Consider the following 18,997-nt stretch of genomic DNA (forward strand, 5'->3'; position numbering starts at 1 on the left):
ATGGTATGTGACTAAGAAAACAGAGCTAAGTATCTGGAAATGAGAAATGTCTGAAAAACAGCTCTCTGAAGAAAAAGGTGGGGAAAACCCTTCATGAACAAATGAAAAATAAATGAAATGAGATTTACAGAGCAGCCATTGAGTCAAGCAATGCAGTCACTATGACATTTCTTTTGTTTATTCTGTTAGTAAAGCACTTAATTAATGAGTTCAAAGACTTTAAGATAGTTCAATATAAGCCATAAAATCATGGAAATATATTAGCCAGGCACAGTGGCTCATGTCTGTAATCCTAGCACTCTGGGAGGCTGAGGGGAGAGGATTGCTTGAGCCCAAGAGTTTGAGGCTGTGTGAGCTATGATGATGCTACTACACTGTAGCCCAGGCAATAAAGAAAAACATGGAATTATAGGACTAGAATCTTGGCTCATCTAGTCCCTATAATCATATGGAGATTAATTAAGTCAATTTTAGGAAATGTCTTTGAGACCCTCAAATGTCGAGTGTGGGTTTACGCTTCTCAGCAAATATTGCTGAGCACCCACCTGCATGTGCCCTTCTTTTCTTATGATGCAACTCATAGTATTGGTACTTGATTCAGTTATTAATGTAAGGTTACTTTGTAAGATCATTTATTCATAAAGAGATTGTCCAGGCCTTTAAATTATATAGATATATAGAATGAGAACAAGCTCTCCCTCCAGGCTTATCTAATCTTTGGGTTGTTTTGTCTTTGGGTTGATTTTACCTCACTTAAAAATAACAACAAAAAAAAATCGGTAACTCCATGTAAGGCAAATGTAAGCTCTCATTTTTCTCATTTGGCTGTTCCAACAAACCTTACTTATCAGAGGGTTCTTTTTTGGAGTCTCAAATCCTCCTGCTACATTTTAAATCTATTTTTTTCAGTTTGTGTGAGGAAATATACGTTTGTTTTTGCATGTTTATTGCAATTATTTCAAAGAAAAGCTGTATAAAAGTAGAATGGATTGCAGAAGATATTTCATTCAATTTAAGAGTGATTGTGATTTTGCTGAGAGACAGAAGTCTTCATAAGGAAGCCTTAATAAACCTTTGTGGGTACCCACTGTAAGCCAGGTGGGACTGTAAAGCACTTCCATATACATTATCTTATTTGAGCTTCCTGCCTCTCATAGGTAATGAGAGATAACCATTTTATAAGCTCAGAGAAGTTGAGTGAGTTGTGCAAGGTCACACAGCTATTCCTTAGGAGCTGAAGCTTATTAAACTTAAATGTTGTAGAAAAACACCAGAAAAATGTTGAGTATAATTTATAATTTTACCTGTTGTCTTTAATGCCTTTTCTTGTTAATCTTAATAAAACTAAATAGTTTTTCTTAAATAGCCAGAAAAATCGCCATAGTAATCTTCCCCCCACCTCTTATTTTTATACTATGATTATGATAAGAACGATAAGCCTAAGATACCTATCAGCCTTAAAATCCAAGACTTTTCTGAGAATGCTGTGGGCCTCTTTGCTTTCTAGATTCAGAACAAGACTCTGAGTGTTCTGGAAGATAAGAGGACCCATCTTAGCTTCTTCTAAGTTCTGTGTCTGAAGTGGAAATAATTTGCTCTTTGGGGACTATGAAGCCCAACTACCATAGCCAGTGATTCCCCCTCCCCTAATCAACATGTAAGGCAGGAGGGTTTTTAAAGAAGAAAACATTTTCTTTATGAAATTAATTCTGTAGTTTCAATCATTGTTTTTTAAGTAAGAATCATAAAATGATCTGAGCATATAAAGTTAAAATTTAAATATTCTGATGGACTTAGAAATTTGGTTTAGAAATTTCATCAAAATTTAAGCCCCTCTTACATGAGGGGAATAGAAGTATGTGTGTGTGTAGGTGGGCATCATCTTGGCTGTTATTAATGAGTTCCACAGAACAAAATGAAATTTGTGATAAACTAAGTTTTCTGTTTTTTGGATAATATTTTTTCATCGACTCACTAGTAATTCATCCTGCTGTCTATGTGCAGCTAACACTCGCTCCCAAATCGAGTGACTTCAGATTTTAATTTAGTGGAAGCGTTAAAGAAAGCAGATGATTCCCTGTGATAAGTTAAAGCAGATATCTTCTAGGTGAAAAGTTAAAGTCATTTATTAGAGGAGATAGTGCTGTGATATTCTTCAAACTGACGCCCAACACGAGACCGGAATCTAAACGATCAGCTTTGGGCTCACGATAGAGAGATAATTTTGAAATGGATGATCACATTTTACACTGGGGCCATAGAGGCAAGGAATGTAGAACACAGTAATTACAAGTTTAGTCTTGATAAAACACTCTCCATCCTGTTTAAGTCAGCAGAGGTTAGCTTGCTTGGATCTCTACTTTTAATTGGTTTTGGACTTGGGTTTTTAGGGGGTGGAGGGCCATGTTCAAATTAGGAGAATCACTGAGAAACCGTGAGCTGAGAGGGCAAACTAAGAAACAGTTATTTGCAGAAGCTTTTATGGGGCTTTGGTCAAACATTCATACCTGTGGAACAAAAGTTTTTTTTCTTAACTAAGATGTTAAAAGTTGTGTCTCACTAGTGAAGGAAATTCCATGTGCAAGGGAAGTTAATGGTATTAAGTGTGTGCATCTTAAACATTATATTTTTGCTTTCTGTCATAGCCTTTCTTGTAGAAAGATTATACTTTGTCAGCTGTAAGTAGATATATCTTGTTGCTTTTGTAGCAGAGAAACTGAGTCCTTTTCCTCCCCTCACCCCAAATTTGGGTCCTCCTCTAAGCATTAAAATACTTACCATTTGGCTGTTTTCAGCTTTCCATTAAAAGAAAATCAGTAAAATCAAACAAAATTATAAGGCAAGTTTTAAAATAGAAATAGACATCTTGAAAAAAATCTTTAATGACTTGGCTGCCTTTTGACAAATGTTGGTGGTGCCTTGAAAAAAGCCAAGTTATTTATTTAAAAGCATGCAAACTCTCTCTGCTAGCTGAACCCCATCGTTTAACAATAAATGATGCTTTTGCTGATAAATGATTCTTTTTATGCAGACTAGCAAATGAAATAGGAGATGATGTCTGAAAGCAGATGAACACTCAGCTGCCTATTGCTTACATCTATTATAATATGGTTAAAAACAACAAACTCCCCCAAATAATCCCCCAAACCACCTTAGATTCATCAGTTCCAGTGCATCATCAGTGAATTGACTGTCTCTATTTTCTTTGTTTTTCTTCTGTAGCCCATAAAGGTCAGTGGTTGAGTGGATTTTTTGACTATGGCTCTTTCTCGGAGATTATGCAGCCCTGGGCACAGACCGTGGTGGTTGGTAGGGCCAGGTAAGAACTCTTATGTTCTGGAAGCTCTTTTTCCTCTCATCTAAAGAAAAGAAAAGTAAGGGGCATGGCTATATAGGTTTATACCAGTAATGCTCTCTTTGTCTAAACTTTCTAAGAATGTCGGATTATAGCCATGCCCAAGGCAGCATAACTGGACTGCTGGTTCCCAGAGGTCATTCTGTGTGTCACTTAATGATACATTTAATCTGAAGGCTGATTTTGACAACATTTCCTTTTTATAATGCTATAAGAAAAACTCTTTAGAGGCTGTAAAGCCCAACTACAACAGCCATAGCCCACCAATGACTTCTCATCCCCCAAAGAGCATTTTCTCTCAGGAGTAGGTGACAAGTGAATCAGAGACTCATCTGCCTCTCTGTGTAACCTGAGAGAAGTTCTTCATGGCACCGAGATTATTTAAGTGACAAACATACTATATTGGATTATAATCAGATTTGAACTGCAAAAAAAAAAAAGGTTACCTAAAACAGGAATGAGTGAAATAAGCTGGAATAGGTTGCTGGAATACTCATATTTTTCAAGTGGGAAATTGAAGTTTCTATTAAATTTTAATACCCACTCTAAGAAGTGCTTCACTCAACAGCAAGCTCTGTGCAAAATAATCTGTAGCGCTCGCTATAACGAGCACCTGCCAAGGCTGATCTTAATCTAGTTCTGCACTGCAGAGACATACTGCTGAGGGACCCGCCTGTGGAACTCACCTTCCTCTGGGGGCAATCAGTTTTCCTTATCTTGGTGAAAAGTGGCACCTGTTCAAGATTCTCAAACATGCCACATTGGGTTGAGATTTAGATTCCAGCCTTGAAAATAATTCTAGGCTTTGTGGTTCTCTCAGTACAGCAGGTGGGCAGGCCTCGTGCTGCCAATGACAAGGAACCATCAAATGGCAAATCCCGCATGTAGGGTCTTCCACTGTGACTCTGAATAGGAGTCGGGACTGGAGTCAGCTCAGACTGAAACTCACAGAGACCAGCTGCCTGTTTTCTTTTGAGGCTCAGTTCTATTACTGCACCCCAGGCTTCTGAGTCCCAGTGAGAATTAGTCTTTGTGCCTGGTAAAATTCCCACTGGGGGGTGCAGGTGGGGGATGCACTCGAGCAAGAGCCCTCCTACCCAGGCCCCACCGGCTTGTTACATAGAGTCCTCACATCACACTAGGACCAACTTTTTTGAGAATTTGTCTCTTATCTATTCTGCTTCAGTTTTCCTGTCTGTAAAAAACATGACAGATTTTAAGCCTCACAAAGCTAGGTAGACCTTTGTTAAGATTTTTAAGATCCTCCCATGGGAAATGAGGGAATAATACTTTATACTTATGATTAGAAGAATAGGGATTGTCCTGCGACCAAGATCAGTCAGGCTTGGCTTTGGTTAGCTCCACTGTTGTTTATTGCAACACTCACTCTGACTTCCTCCTTTCTTTCCATCTGATGAGTTCTGGGCTTCTTAGTCCAAACACATACACATGCTCACAAGTATATAAAACACAAATGGAGCTAGCTTCTTTCAAAAGCAATGGCATTTTGAGAAATAAATATAAATGTATTCTTCTGGGATTGTTACTGTAAGTGCTGCCAAAACTCATCTTTGGTATGTATGTTTGGAATATGTGTGCTATTGGCTGTAAATTGTCTTTTATTATTCCATGGCACCTTGTCCAGGGACACACTATAAAACAAGATGTAGCATCTTCATGTGCTAGCCTGATAAAATTTATATGAAGTATAATAGAAAACAGAAGTTGTTCTGAGCTGTTTTCAAGTTCAATAAATAACTGTAATACTCGGATAAAGATGTTCTTTATTAGGTCACATGGGCCCTAATATATAAGTTATAAGTTACCGATTTAGGGTGGCTTTTGCAATTACAAGTTTCCAGTTGGATTGTTAATCATTGTGAACAGAAATATTTCTAAACCCTCCTGTGTACCTCTTGCTCATTGTCTGGTTGTCTAGAGGGCTTTTGATTCTGATTCAGTGCAGGCAAGTGACAAGGGGGTGGGTGGTCTCCACTCAGGCCCCTGTCAGGCGTCTTGTGATGACAAGAATCCATTTCCCATAGCCAATTTAACAACCAAAGGCCATCCTTCATGGAAAAGTTTGTTATGGAGATGCTGTGGGGAATGAGAGACTATAACCCATCCCAGCCCAACCCCAAGGAATGCAATGGAGAGGATGAAGATTGAATCACAATTTCCTGAGTAAGGACTCATTCTATACCTTGAACTAACCTACCTACCTATCTACTTTCCTTCCTTCCTTCCTTCCTTCCTTCCTTCCTTCCTTCCTTCCTTCCTTCCTTCCTTCCTTCCTTCCTTCCTTCCTTCCTTCCTTCCTCTCACTCTCTCATTTCTCCCACATAGAGTATAGATGCAGAGGATTTAATCTCCTAAAAACAGTTTTTTAGATTAACATAGCTTTGAGATTAAATATATACTTCCAATATGGATTTCACCACAATTACTACTAAAAATTATCCTTGTCCCATTGCTCTTCTCCAGTGAAGGAGAAAGTTAAGGGCTTATTCATCCACTTCCCTATTTTGGGCACATATTCTTCATCTTCCTAATAACACACCTACCTACTCCCCATCCACATGCCCAACAGTAACACCTACTGTACCCTCAAATCTTATCTGGAACTATGTTATTAACATTTCATAGGAAACTACAGCCCCTATTCTAGCAAAGCCAGCACTCATTAAAAGTTACTGAAAGTTTTAGGTTCCTATGACCTTTCAGACCATTTCCCACTATCTTCACCAAAGAGATGGTATAGAATGAAATAAGAAATTTCATTTGGAAGCCCCAGAAGTGTGGGTATGTGTATGTGCCAGGCTGTTGAGTGTAAATGCAGAGGCTCCCCCAGTACAGCCCTTTAAATTTATCCTGAATTGGAGCATTTCATAATAGGAGTGATGCTGAAGGTGGTTTCCCACCATATTTACAGAGTAAATACCAAATCCATAGAGTCTCGCATTTAACTCCTGGAAAAGTCAAATTCTTTCCTGTTCTCTGTGTTTATTTCTAGTTTTTTCCCCCAATGTTCTGATGTGGGATTGGAAAATAAATGACTAGCTATAATGTTGACATACGTTGAGTTCTTATGTGGCTCATTTTTTATCAGGCTAGGAGGAATACCTGTGGGAGTTGTTGCCGTAGAAACCCGAACAGTAGAACTAAGTATCCCAGCTGATCCTGCAAACCTGGATTCTGAAGCCAAGGTAGGTCACCTCAAGTACACTGCGCACCTGTGCTTGGAGCTTGTTTCCCTTCCTCACTGCCTGTGGATATATCAGGTGCATTGCAAACCATCAGTTTTAAAAGGAAGGGTGCCAGCAGCTTTGAATGATTTCAGGCCACCATGTTCTCACTTTTTAGATGACTCTAGATGGACCACAAGCTAAATTCTGTGGAAAAATTAAATAGGCCTTTACAGTGGTCTTGTCGATGCTAGAAAACAGTCTACTTTTGTTGGGGAGGTGGTCTCATAGAAAGGCAGCTGAGGTAATGCTGAGGGCTCTTTGGTCCCAGAGTCTCTGAGCACGCACGTGGAAGAGCTACAGCTGGAATTAATAATGAAGTCTGCCCTAATGCCAAGCACGAACACCACAGTCCATTTTTTCTAAAAGGGTGGATTACATTTTCACATCCTAACACCATCCAGAGGCCAGGGAGGCGGCTCTTCAGCAGTGTCACATCAAGTGCCTATTGATTAACCACAGTACAGAAAAAGCTGTGCTAAGCACAGCGGTGAAAGGCTTGGAGACTATGTACAGTTGACTAGCTTTGAAGAGCTGTGTAATGGAGCCATTTAAAGTTGCCTCAGAGAAGCCTAGAACAGGGGTTCTTAGGACTGCATTCTTCCATTAGAAGCAGTTGAGTTTCCCTATTTTGACTAAAGAGTTGTGGTGTAATCAGGACTTAAAAAGAAGAATCTGTGACAAGGTCAAAGATCCAGGATCCTTCTTTTTTTTACTCCAGAGATAATCTTCTTGATGAATATCGGTTTTTATTTGTTTGGTTTGATTTTGAATTTTTAATCTGAAAAATCTTGTTCATGTTGGCACGATTTTCCCCTTGGACTGTGTTGTTAATTGTGTCTTTTTCTTTGACGTTCCCCAATAGATAATCCAGCAGGCTGGCCAGGTTTGGTTCCCAGACTCTGCGTTTAAGACTTACCAGGCTATCAAGGACTTCAACCGTGAAGGGCTGCCTCTGATGGTCTTTGCCAACTGGAGAGGCTTCTCTGGAGGGATGAAAGGTGACTGGCATGGCTGTGGGCTAGAGGGTATCACTGATGACTGGACACCCTGCAGCAGAGAGAGGAAGGGTTTAGAAGGGTTCTACAGGACCGGTGGGTGTCATCACCCCAGGCATTTGGGGGATTATGCTCCCTTTGAAATATCTTCTGAGTTGCAACCTGACTGGAAAAATACAGTATGTTTCATAATTCTATACAAAATTTCAGAATAATCTACTAGTGTTATCTAGGTGAGCTACTCTTGTGGATTTAGCTTTCATAGGTGGATGTTAGACCATCCACCTGTGGTGGTCCTGGGGAAATGGGATTGTGCTTGTCTCTGTCCCTCTTTTCTGGGCATATTCTTTGTTGATGTTACTGTCTAATTGTTTTATAGTGACCAAGATAGCTACTAAAATTAGCATTTACTGGAAGAAAATGAACAAATTCTGTACCAGAGGCTGTTCCTTATGGCAGTTTTTGATATGTCTTATTATCCAGCAACAGCTCTGGGCCTGTGGCTCTACCATATTAGACCATTATTATAAAGGCTCTACTCCATGCTATGGGGATTGCTCACTGATTAGGCAGCCAGTATCACCATTTACTGAGAATCCTTCGGGTGTAGAACCACTGTGGACAGTATAGGGAGAGCCAAACACACTCTGCCTCTTACAGTAGTGAAGCTCTCCCTGCAATGGCCAGAGACTACATGCCTGGAAGGTATGAGAGTACGCTGAGGAGGATAAACTTCATTGATCTGGGGAAACTCAGGATTCTATAGTAGTAGAATGAGTTAGGAGGATGGAAGGGAGGAGGAGCTGATACTGCTGGAGTAAATAAAGTGATTAGAGAATGCTGTGGACAATGAATTCTCAACAGGGCACTTAGAAATAGGTTAGGGCAGGAGCACCCTTGCCTCTGACAGAAAAAAAGCCTGGAGAAGCTACCATTTTATAGATGATCAGTGAAAGGTATTTGAAATATCTGTGAACAATTTTCCCTTACTTGGCTAAAAAGAGCCCTGTATGGCCAGGCCTCCATGGCAAAATGTAGAGTAGGTTGATTGTGGTTTTTTTATTTGAAAAGTTCTACTTTGCTTATGTTTGCTGTAGAACTACTATATTTTGCACTTTTCTCAGGGGAGACTTGGACTATACATCCAAATTAATATTTGTATACTTTTTTTTTTGGAGACAGAGTCTCACTTTGTTGCCCAGGCTAGAGTGAGTGCCGTGGCATTAGCCTAGCTCACAGCAACCTCAAACTCCTAGACTCAAGCAGTCCTTCTGCCTCAGCCTCCCGTGTAGCTGCGACTACAGGCATGCGCCACCATGCCCGGCTAATTTTTTCTATATATATTAGTTGGCCAATTAATTTCTTTCTATTTAGAGTAGAGACGGGGTCTCAATCTTGCTCAGGCTGGTTTCAGACTCCTGACCTCGAGCAATCTGCCCACCTCGGCCTCCCAGAGTGCTAGGATTACAGGCGTGAGCCACCGTGCCCGGCCTAATATTTGTATACTTTTTTATACTATCAATGTGAATTTTTTTTTACTAAGATAATAAATCAGTGGAAATATTATGAGAATTTGAGAGTATAGGTTACATAAGTCAATCCTACACATTTTTATTTAGTTCTGTGTGTGAGGAACTGTGCTAGGCATTTCAGAAGAAACAAAAAAAGGCAGAAACAGATATTGCCTCAAGGAGACAAGAAAAATGTCTTAAGCAGACTGAAAAACCCATAATGTATAAGCAAAATACCAGGGTGTTCAAAACAGGATGGATGATACTGTATCAAAGTTGAGGGGACTGAAACCCCTGCATTTATACATATGAGGATCATTCCTCATTAGATTTCATTTGATCCCAAATTCTTTGGCCATAATATTTATGTTAAGACCTGGGAGAAAATGCAATGTTGTACTGCTTAGTTACCTCTCTGTTGGGAGGCTGGGGGAGGATTGAGAATGCCCTCTTCCTGATACTGCTTAAGAGTGAGTCAGCCTGGCTATTTTATCCTAACTGGAGCTCAGAGTTCAAAAGTTTCCAAAGTGCCACTTCTAGGAAAAGCTTTAATCCTGCTACATAACTTGGCTCAGGCCCAGATTGGCTGCTAGCCCTGTAACAGTAAGAACAACAACAATTAAGATTCATTGAGCTCTTTTCACTAGAAACTATGCTAACTATTTTACATGTATTATCTTACATAATCATCACAACAAGTACCTCCAAGGGGTGGGTTATATTGTTATCCTCATTTTACATAAATTAAGGCTTAAGTAAATTTCCCAAGATCATTCAACTAAAAAATGACAGAGTTGGGAGAGGAAGGTAGATCTGACTCCCTGTAGCAGAGTTGGCTGATTTTAGAGCCTAAGACCAGAAAGAGATCTACGAGAATATCCCAAGAATGGAATGTCAGGGTTCCTGAAAAAGTTATTATCTACCTATTTCCCCTCTACTTTGGGGATGCCCTTGGTTATCATGAAAAGAAATTTCAAGAGCTCACAATTGAGTTTTTTTCAACTGTGGTAAAATACACATACTATGTTTCATTTTAATCAATTGTAAGTGTACAATTTAGTGGCACAATTTAGTTACACAGTGTTCTGTTACTATCACTACTATCCATAACCAAAACTTTTTCATCATCCCCAGCATCAACTCTGTACATGTTAAACAATAACTAGCCATTCCCTTCTTCTCTCTGCCCCTGGTCAGAAATGAGTTATTGGCCTGATAGAGACCAGGGACAGTTCTGTCTTCTGAATTTTGGAGCTGATGCATTCTTGTACATATCACGTAAGACAAATAAGCTTTGGGAAAGATAGAGATGCCTGTGAAAGTAGGAGGGGGGAGGAACAGCACCTTTCACATTTACATACAGGTCAGGATGTTTCCTACATATTATCTCATGTAAAGGGACCTAAACCGAGAGCCTCTTGTCATTCTCCACATCCCTTGGGGAGATGTTTGCAGTTTTGGTTTCAATACTGGCTGGGGATTATGCAGGGAGGGAAAATAAACAATTATGCCATCCCTCAGTGCACACAAACACACAGCCAGGAGCCGACTGCACTGTGGGTAAAATGACTCCAAAATTGTGTGTAATGAGTAGGAAAAGATTAGAGACAGCTCTTGCTATGCTGAAAATTGACATTAGTGGAGGGAAAAAAAAAACTCTTTACTAGTCGGCCTAGGAGGTCTAATTCGAGCAGTAAAAATATAAATAAATAAATAAAAGCATGTCAAGATGGTATTGGTGCTTTTTTTCCAATGAGCTCTATCTGGCCGGAAGGCTATTCAGCATAATGCAAAATTAAATTATAAAAACTGGCTGAATATTTAGATGGAAGAGCCATTTGGAAGCAGTTTATTTAGACGAACCGGCAATGACCCACAACAGGGAGACATCAAGCGTGAAATTTACTAGAAATTAGCACCAGGGTCCCAGCCTCAGCATGAATAGCTTGATAGGATGCAAATCCCAGTGATATTAAGCTGCCTCACTGCTGGTGCTACAGGGTCACTCTCAGTTGGCTTTTCATGTTATACTTATTATTTTTTCCTGGGACAGGTTATAAATAACAATAAAAAAAACATTTATTGAAAACTTTAACTGGAATGAAAGTCTATTTTAAAGTCTCTGATTACTTGGATGTTGAAATACAGTGTCAGCTGGCTGTAATGAACTCATGAGAGACATTATGTATATGCAGTCTGTGTATGCCTAATGTTTACCTTCAGCTTCTAACAGATAAACTTGCCCAAGCCAGTAAGATCTATTTCAGTTCCGAGAGTGTGGGACACCGTGGAAACATTCGGCCACCCTGCTCCCTTGTTTGGTACACGTGGCTGCCACGGTGTGTCCATGTTGTGTAACAATGAAGGCCTTAGGCAGGGCTGGTGCCTGGGTGCTGAGAACGTGCTGCAGAGGCTGTGTGTGATCACCATTCATGCAGATGTGCTTTGCCGGGAATGCTAGAAAACTCCGAGCTCCCGCCTCTCCAGTGAAGAACCTATCAGTATTTTCCATTCCCAGTTGCATTTCTCAGGGCCTGAGAATTGACAGTCAGCATATGCAGAGCTTTAAAATTCCCTAGACTGATTTCTAGCCTAAACTCTTGGGGATCCCTCCTCCCCTGCTGTTCTCGGCTGTGCTTTTGCTCCATCTCTTAAATATGAAGGGATTTCAGACAATTGTGTGTCAGATTGTTGCCAAGTGTTTCAACCTCCCTTTCAAAATGTGTAGTTTGGGGCAGCTGCAATTCAGTATGAGCATGTTGAGGCAGAGTTTATTTGTGTGTTCACTTATATTTTAATAGCCTGCTTTTTGGGTGTTTTGATATTTGGGTTGTGGGTCTGCCGGTGTTCCAGGTTAAACGGAGGCATTATTTTGGTCCCAATCATGTCACCTTTAATGTAGCCTGATGCTCCCTTTCTTCTCACAGTCTTGGAGCCTAAAGATATTTGTTTGGCAATCAAATAGGCTAGTAGGGTCATCAGTACAATTTCTGACATTTCTGAACACAGAGGAAATCCAGGCAATATTTAGGAATATACAATCATTTATTCGAGTCTCTTTTCTGGTTTTTATTTTACCTAGCCATTATATTAGATGGTAGAAAGCAGATTACCTCAGCCTCATGCTCTTTTTCCTAGCAACAAGAATGATGAGTTAAGAATGAAGTCATAGAACTTGGATTTTAGAGCCAAAAAGATCTGGATTTGAGTCTTATCTCTGCTATGTACTCTTATTTAAGCCTCAGTTTACTCACCTGTAACTTGGATATATGAATAAGGTGATGCTCTGATGTTTAAATTATTTATGTGTGTGTGTATGTGTAATCACATTCTCTGGTACATAGCTAGCCATGATGATGAAAAAGAGGAACCAAAGCCTATTTCACAAAAGTAAAAAATGTACACACACTCATCTTCATTCCAACCTATTTGCATATACCATGAAATCAAGGGCTTTTTAAAATTAAATGGATGAAAATACATTATAAATAAAGTCTCTCCCCTTTTGGGCAGCTGGATCTGTTAATCATAGATAACACAAAGGTAGATTTTGATGTAGATATGTCTTTAACAAAAAGAAGTGAATGAAAAGGCTGGAAACTTTGTCTTCACTTACCTCTAACTTATTTTTCTCTTTTTCAGGTAAAATGACTTTTTGTGCCGTCTTTTATTGTTTTATTTTTCTCCTTTTATCTGTGCCTTCCATTTCTTCTCAATGCATGATACCATTGAGGGCCACTCCTTTCTGTTACTTGTTCTGAGACTGTACTCTTGGCAGCACTGAAAAATGTACTGCTAATTACACAATTATTTTATTATGTAGCACTGGTTGAAATATCCACTAAAGAATTAATTTAGTTAAAATAATTTGAACTGAGCAATTATTTTCATAACCACAGAATTAGCGTAAAGCGCTTAAAGTCCTTTATTCTCTGCTCTTCATACAGCAGTTGTGTAATTAGCAGTAAATTTTTTTGGTCTTTGCTCTCCTCCCAAAGGAATAAATGTCTTCGCTCTGATCATATATACAGAGCGTATAACCATACACATTCCACACAGGGTAGGGAGTGTTTCCTGGGGCAACTTGGAATGTCTGAAGTCTTCACAGACAAGCTCGGTTGGGGCAATGGAGCCTGTGCTTTGCAGTGAACTGTGCTCACTGAGGGTTTGTTGATAGAGCCATTTTTACTTTGGAGAAGATGGCAGTTTAATTTGCCAGTAACCACAATGAAAGTAATTTCTATTTGGTTTGCTCTTCCTGAAAATATGGCTTCTTTGCCATGGATTTCCAGAATTGATTTATTCCAAATTGAGATCCTCTCTTTGATAAGAAAGTTTGAACTCAGTTGAACCTGTTATTTGGTGGTTAGAAAGGATCCATTGTGGCTACACTGAAGTACTCATTAAACATCTGGAGTCATAAACCTAAAACTTTAGTAATGTTTAGACTTCAGTGAGCTGGGAAATGGGAAGAAGTCCATAAAAACTTGGGAAATAAATAACTGATCCAGCTTTCCAAGGACTCACCTTATTTATGCACCAAAGTCCTTTTCTTCAGCCTGCTTCTGGCCTTGGGGGTATTACAATGAATGAATTTGTATAATATTTCCTTTCTTTTGTAAAATTATCTCTTGTACCCTATAAAAATGCAACTGTTAAAGAATTAATTTGTTTTTTCTTTCTCATTATATTCTTTCCAAAGTGTGTATATGCTCATTCATTCATTTAGCAAATATTTATTGAACATCAACTATGTTCAGGCACTGGGTAAGACAATGGGGATACAAAGATGAAAGATAGTTTTTGAAGATAAAATTTTTGAAGGATCCATTTCCATTAGCTGCACATTCTAAGAGCTCATCCTGTGCTAAATATGACAGGAATTAAAAAGAACTAGAATAGATCCTTCCTTCAAAAAATTTAATATAGTAGGAGAGATCACATATTGACATGAAAAATACCCAATGTTTGTAGAGCAAGTGTGAATTAATGTGGTGAAACCCAAGTACAGAAGTTCAGGAAGGATGTAAAATGGAAATGCAATCTGGAAGGCTTATACACTGTATCTTGTAAATATCATTTCTCTGTTGCTGTCTTGTGCTTTTGAAGATCCTCTGGCATCCTGAGTGGGATACAGGTGGAGATTCCAATCCTTTTAGTCTTCAGGGTGGCCAAACAGGACCCTGGCCATGAGCAGCCTCTGCATGGAGGCATAGTGTGCCATACAGGTGTTATCTGTGTGTGCCATGATGTGAACAATGTTTGGAAGCACTGCTTTGAGGGAGATAAGCTTTATGTTTTCTAATTTGCCTCATTCTCCATAGATATGTATGACCAAGTGCTGAAGTTTGGTGCCTACATCGTGGACGGCTTGCGGGAGTGCTCCCAGCCTGTGATGGTTTACATCCCTCCCCAGGCCGAGCTGCGGGGTGGCTCCTGGGTTGTGATTGACTCCACCATCAACCCCCGGCACATGGAGATGTATGCTGACCGAGAAAGCAGGTAGCATGCCTTTTGTGTATTCATTCACTGCCTTTAGGGACCTTCCAGCTGTTGGTTTCCTCCTGGACAACATTGTAACCAAGGGAACTTTATTTGAATCTGTCCATTCCCAAAGGGCTCCAAGGTCAGAAGAATAAGCTTGCTACACAGTGTCTGCTTGCATGAGAAGGAAACCAGGCTAGAGTCAGCCTTTGTCAATGTAATCCCCCATCCCAGATTATTTTATCATGAAGTCCTCTCTTCCAGGCACCTCTAAACTGAGAGAGACTCTCTCCTCCTATTTGTTGTTCAGATATGCCTATTCACTATTTCTTTCTCAGGTGTGTGACATAGGGAGCTTAAAGTGAGTTGGAGTGGAAAGACTGAATTGTCATTCTGGAGGTCCAAGGTTTTACCCAGCTCTGCTACTGGCTAGCAAGAAACCTGGATTAATCCTTACTCTCCCTGGGCTGTGGGCTGCTTCTCCTTGTCTATAGAATGAACTGCATGGTCACTGAGGTGCACCACTGCACCTGCATTGCCAATCATTTTATTGGAACACTTGTTTCTCTTTTTCCCCACCACAATTCAGCCTTCTACTCCAAAAGCTGTTCAGGAGGCCACGTGCGGTAGCTCACGCCTATAATCCTAGCACTCTGGGAGGACGAAGCAGGAGGATTGCTTGAGCTCAGGAGTTCAAAACCACCCTGAGCAAGAGTGAGACCCCGTCTCTACCAAAAAGAAAAAAAAAAAAAATAGCTGGGCATGGTGGCACACCTGTAGTCCCAGCTACTCCGAAGGCTGAGGCAGGAGGATCACTTGAGCCCAGGAGTTGGAGGCTGAGTTAGAATGATTCCATTGCACTTTACCCAGGGTGACAAAGTGAGACTCTGTCTCAATAACAACAATGAAAAAAGCTGTTTAGGAGAGTGTGGTAGCTTTATTGTCAAATCACTAGGCTAGAATTCTATACTAAGGGGTTTATTATTTTTAAGTCCTAAGCTGGCCCTAGATCTGACATATCTGATCAGAGACAATTCCTCTTCAGATGTTGGAATCAAACTGTGTGGTTTTAAATCCACCTCTGCTACTTACTCACTACATTTAGACAAATCTCTTAACCTCCTGTGCCTTAGTTTTCTCATCTGTAAAATGAGAATAATAATAGTACCTTACCTCATAGTAGATGTAGACTGGGTGTAGGGTTGTTGTGAGGATTTATAGGTAAACATTTAGAACAATAACAGTGCCATGTACATAGTAAATATTAGCTATAATTTTTTTTAAGAAAATTTTGTTTTTTGTTTTTTCAAAAACATGCTTAGGGCAAAGTTTCTGGTGATAGACCATCATTAATATACCCTCGAAATAACCTGGAGACCTTTTGCTTTGCTCATTTCTATAGCAGTGGTCAGAATGTTTTACCTCCTACTTGGCCTGGGCTAGTATGTCTGATCAGAATCCTACCAGCAGGCTGACAGCTGTAGTATAGACGATCAGCATCTACCCCTCATTATACAGCCTGAGTGCAGGAGTTCCCCTAACACTGTGCCTACAGTATCTTTTTTTTTCTCCTGGAAAATAATGTGATTCCTGTTACCCTTATCAGCTATAGGTAGTGGAATCTGTATTCTTCTCCCTTTGAGGTGGAAGTCGACTGGTATGGTAATGAGAATTATTTTAATTGCTTTTTGCAAGGCCTTTCTCATACCTCACTTAGACACTTCTCTGGTGCCTGCTTTTCTCCCTGGGGTGACTTCTATGAACCATAGGTGGGCAAAACTATAATGAAGCTATTTCCTGGTCCACAAATTGTAACTGGTCTCATTCTGTTATCTCCTTCTTTAAAGAGCCTCTATTTCTGTTTTGTTTTCTTTCTTTCTGATCCAGGGGATCAGTTCTGGAGCCAGAAGGGACAGTAGAAATCAAATTCCGCAGAAAGGATCTAGTGAAAACCATGCGTCGGGTGGACCCAGTCTACATCCGCTTGGCTGAGCGATTGGGTATGTCTGCTTGTCCTCCTGGCAAATCAATGAGCCATTCAACTGATTTGTAATGAGTGCATTCATAGGCCAAGGGAGGAGGCACTGAAGCATTTGATCAAATTCATGATAATCTTTATTTACTGTCCTCTATGTGGTAAGAACCCTGGTAGAATGAAATAGTGTGTGTAATAGGAGGGAAAGTGGGCCCTAAAAAATCAAAAGTCACCTGATTTTTTTTCTGATATTTCCTTATGGTACAAATAGCCCGTCTTTTTCGATGTCCTTGTAGAGAATGATTAGCTAGAGTTGCTGTTGGGGGGGCAGGTGAGGCTAATCAGGCAGAGAATATGCTGGACTTAAATATATCCTGTTTCTGCTTGTGTCTTGAGGCAGCCTGCCTCATTTCTGAGGGATGTGAGAGTCAGTGTCCTGGGATAGAAAAGCTGCAGTTCCTACCAAGGCAATGTTCAGGGTCATCCTGAGCCAGAGAAATGGAAGTAAAGATTGCACACTGTGTGCTTCCAAACAGTGGCAGCGGCAGCAGTAGGCCTGGGAGCATTCGCGCTTGATGCTTCCAGCCATTACTCTGTTGCTCATTTGTTTTCAGAGCTTTTGGAAAGCACTCATGATTTGAACATAGGACTAAACTGTGGGAGTCCTGTGTTGAGTGGAGAGTCTGAATGAGTTTCAGATTCTTTTAAAACACTGATTTTCTGCTCAGGTCTCCCATTGAGTCCCTTGCTATGTTAGTAAAGATAATTGCTTGAGGTTCTTTTGTTGGTTGATTGGTTTTGCTTTTGTTTTTCTAAAGGAACAGAGAGAGTAGTGATACTCCATGAATGGAAGGAGGAAAAAAGAGAGATGTTCTCTTTTTTATGTTCCAAATAGTAACTTAATTAATAAAGTACCATTTGTGGATTCTATATCCTCACCATCTAGAGACAGAAAAAACGTCTGTGTTTGCCTGTACTGTGGAGACGGTACGTACGTCCAGGCATTTGGAGCCCTGAGCCAGGTTGTGTGCCAAACACAGTGACTTGGGTTACAATAAACCCTGTTTGTGTCCCATTGTTTGCCATTGGGCAGCAGCCACCAATAACTAACTCACCACAGCCTGATCCTTTTATGGGAAATGCACATGTACAAGAAATTGGCAAAGTTGTTTCTAAAATCTATTGCCTCCCAGTATTGTTAAGGTGGTTTTTTTCTCTTTCTTTTCCAAACAGGATAATTACTTCTGACCAACCTCATACACTTTAATTAAAGTAACTGCAGCTCAAGAGCAAGTTACTTACAACTGTACATAGAGAGAGCTCTAAAAGCTTCAGCCACTGATAAGCATCTCACTTAGATGGCTCATAATTGCTCCCAGCATCCAGCGATCGTTGCTGCTGTTTTTACCACTAATTTCGTACAGAGGCAGCAACACCACAATTGTAGGACACAGTGAATTGCATAATTTCTTTTTTTCGTTTCTTTCTTTTTCTTTTTTTTTTTCTTTCTTTCTTTTTTTTTTTTTTTTTTTTTTTTTTTTTTTTTTTTGCTGGTTTTCTTTCTGGCCAATTTAAAATTTGTCAAAGTCGGTCTTCTTCTGGATCACTGCCCTTTGATATTTCGCGCACTCCATTTGCCACAAACAAGCCGCAGGGCCGCAGTTCATGCTGACTCTAGCAGAAGCAGAGAGAGCTCCATTTATCTTACACTGCCTGCTGAATTCCTACTCATTAACTGGGGGTTCACTGCCTCTTTTTAACCCCCCAATGGCTGTTATCATCCCTTCAGAGTAACTGGGTGGTAGGAAGAAGGATCCTCTCTATATCTGTTTGCAGAACGACTGGACGATGAGGGGTGTGGGGCCGAAGCTTCCTTCTCTTCAAGGAAAGTGATATCGCTCCTACCTTCACCCAGCACCTTTTAACTTTTGAAGCACATGAAGGGTAGAGGGAGGAGATTCCCAAGTGATGGCCGTTTAATCATTTGTTACAAATCATCTCATTATCAATTTCCTATCTGCATTGAAGAAAACCATATTTATTTAACCTTGACCAAAATGGCACTCAAAAAAGAACCCTTAGTCTGCTAAATGTGAAGCGAGCTCTGGCCCATGGCAGCTTGGGAACATGAGCAGTGGATTTGGAATAAAAATAACTATGTACAAGGCTTAGATACGTTGCTTGCAGGTAAATTGTTTAACTTCTCCAAACATCAGTTCATCTATAGAGTGGAGGTAATACTCCCACTTAGCTAATATGAGGATCAGGTGAATGTGCATTTACTTTGAATCTACAAAGCATTTCTTAAACAGGAGTTTATATCTTTTCAGTCTTAATCATTAGAAAAAGCGGGTGGCCATGTTTGCTATTAAGTGTTCTTTGTGGCTCAGGCCCACGTTTGGAAATACGGAAAAAAAAAACAGAAGAAA

At 40.1% G+C, this 18,997-nt stretch overlaps 1 protein-coding gene across 11 annotated transcripts in view; it reads left to right on the forward strand.

Annotated features, from left to right (window-relative positions):
• The window catches only part of ACACA (acetyl-CoA carboxylase alpha), a 292,538-nt gene that overhangs the window by 251,093 nt on the left and 22,448 nt on the right, over positions 1-18,997 (forward strand). For all 11 annotated transcript variants that reach the window (XM_075994382.1, XM_075994384.1, XM_075994383.1 and 8 more), the window contains 5 exons: positions 3,223-3,319; positions 6,465-6,561; positions 7,466-7,601; positions 14,434-14,611; positions 16,481-16,593. In XM_075994382.1, the coding sequence (XP_075850497.1) occupies positions 3,223-3,319; positions 6,465-6,561; positions 7,466-7,601; positions 14,434-14,611; positions 16,481-16,593 (621 nt within the window). The remainder of the gene's footprint in view (positions 1-3,222; positions 3,320-6,464; positions 6,562-7,465; positions 7,602-14,433; positions 14,612-16,480; positions 16,594-18,997) is intronic.

Source organism: Microcebus murinus, chromosome 18 (genome assembly GCF_040939455.1).
Source record: "Microcebus murinus isolate Inina chromosome 18, M.murinus_Inina_mat1.0, whole genome shotgun sequence".
NCBI classification, from domain to species: domain Eukaryota; kingdom Metazoa; phylum Chordata; class Mammalia; order Primates; family Cheirogaleidae; genus Microcebus; species Microcebus murinus.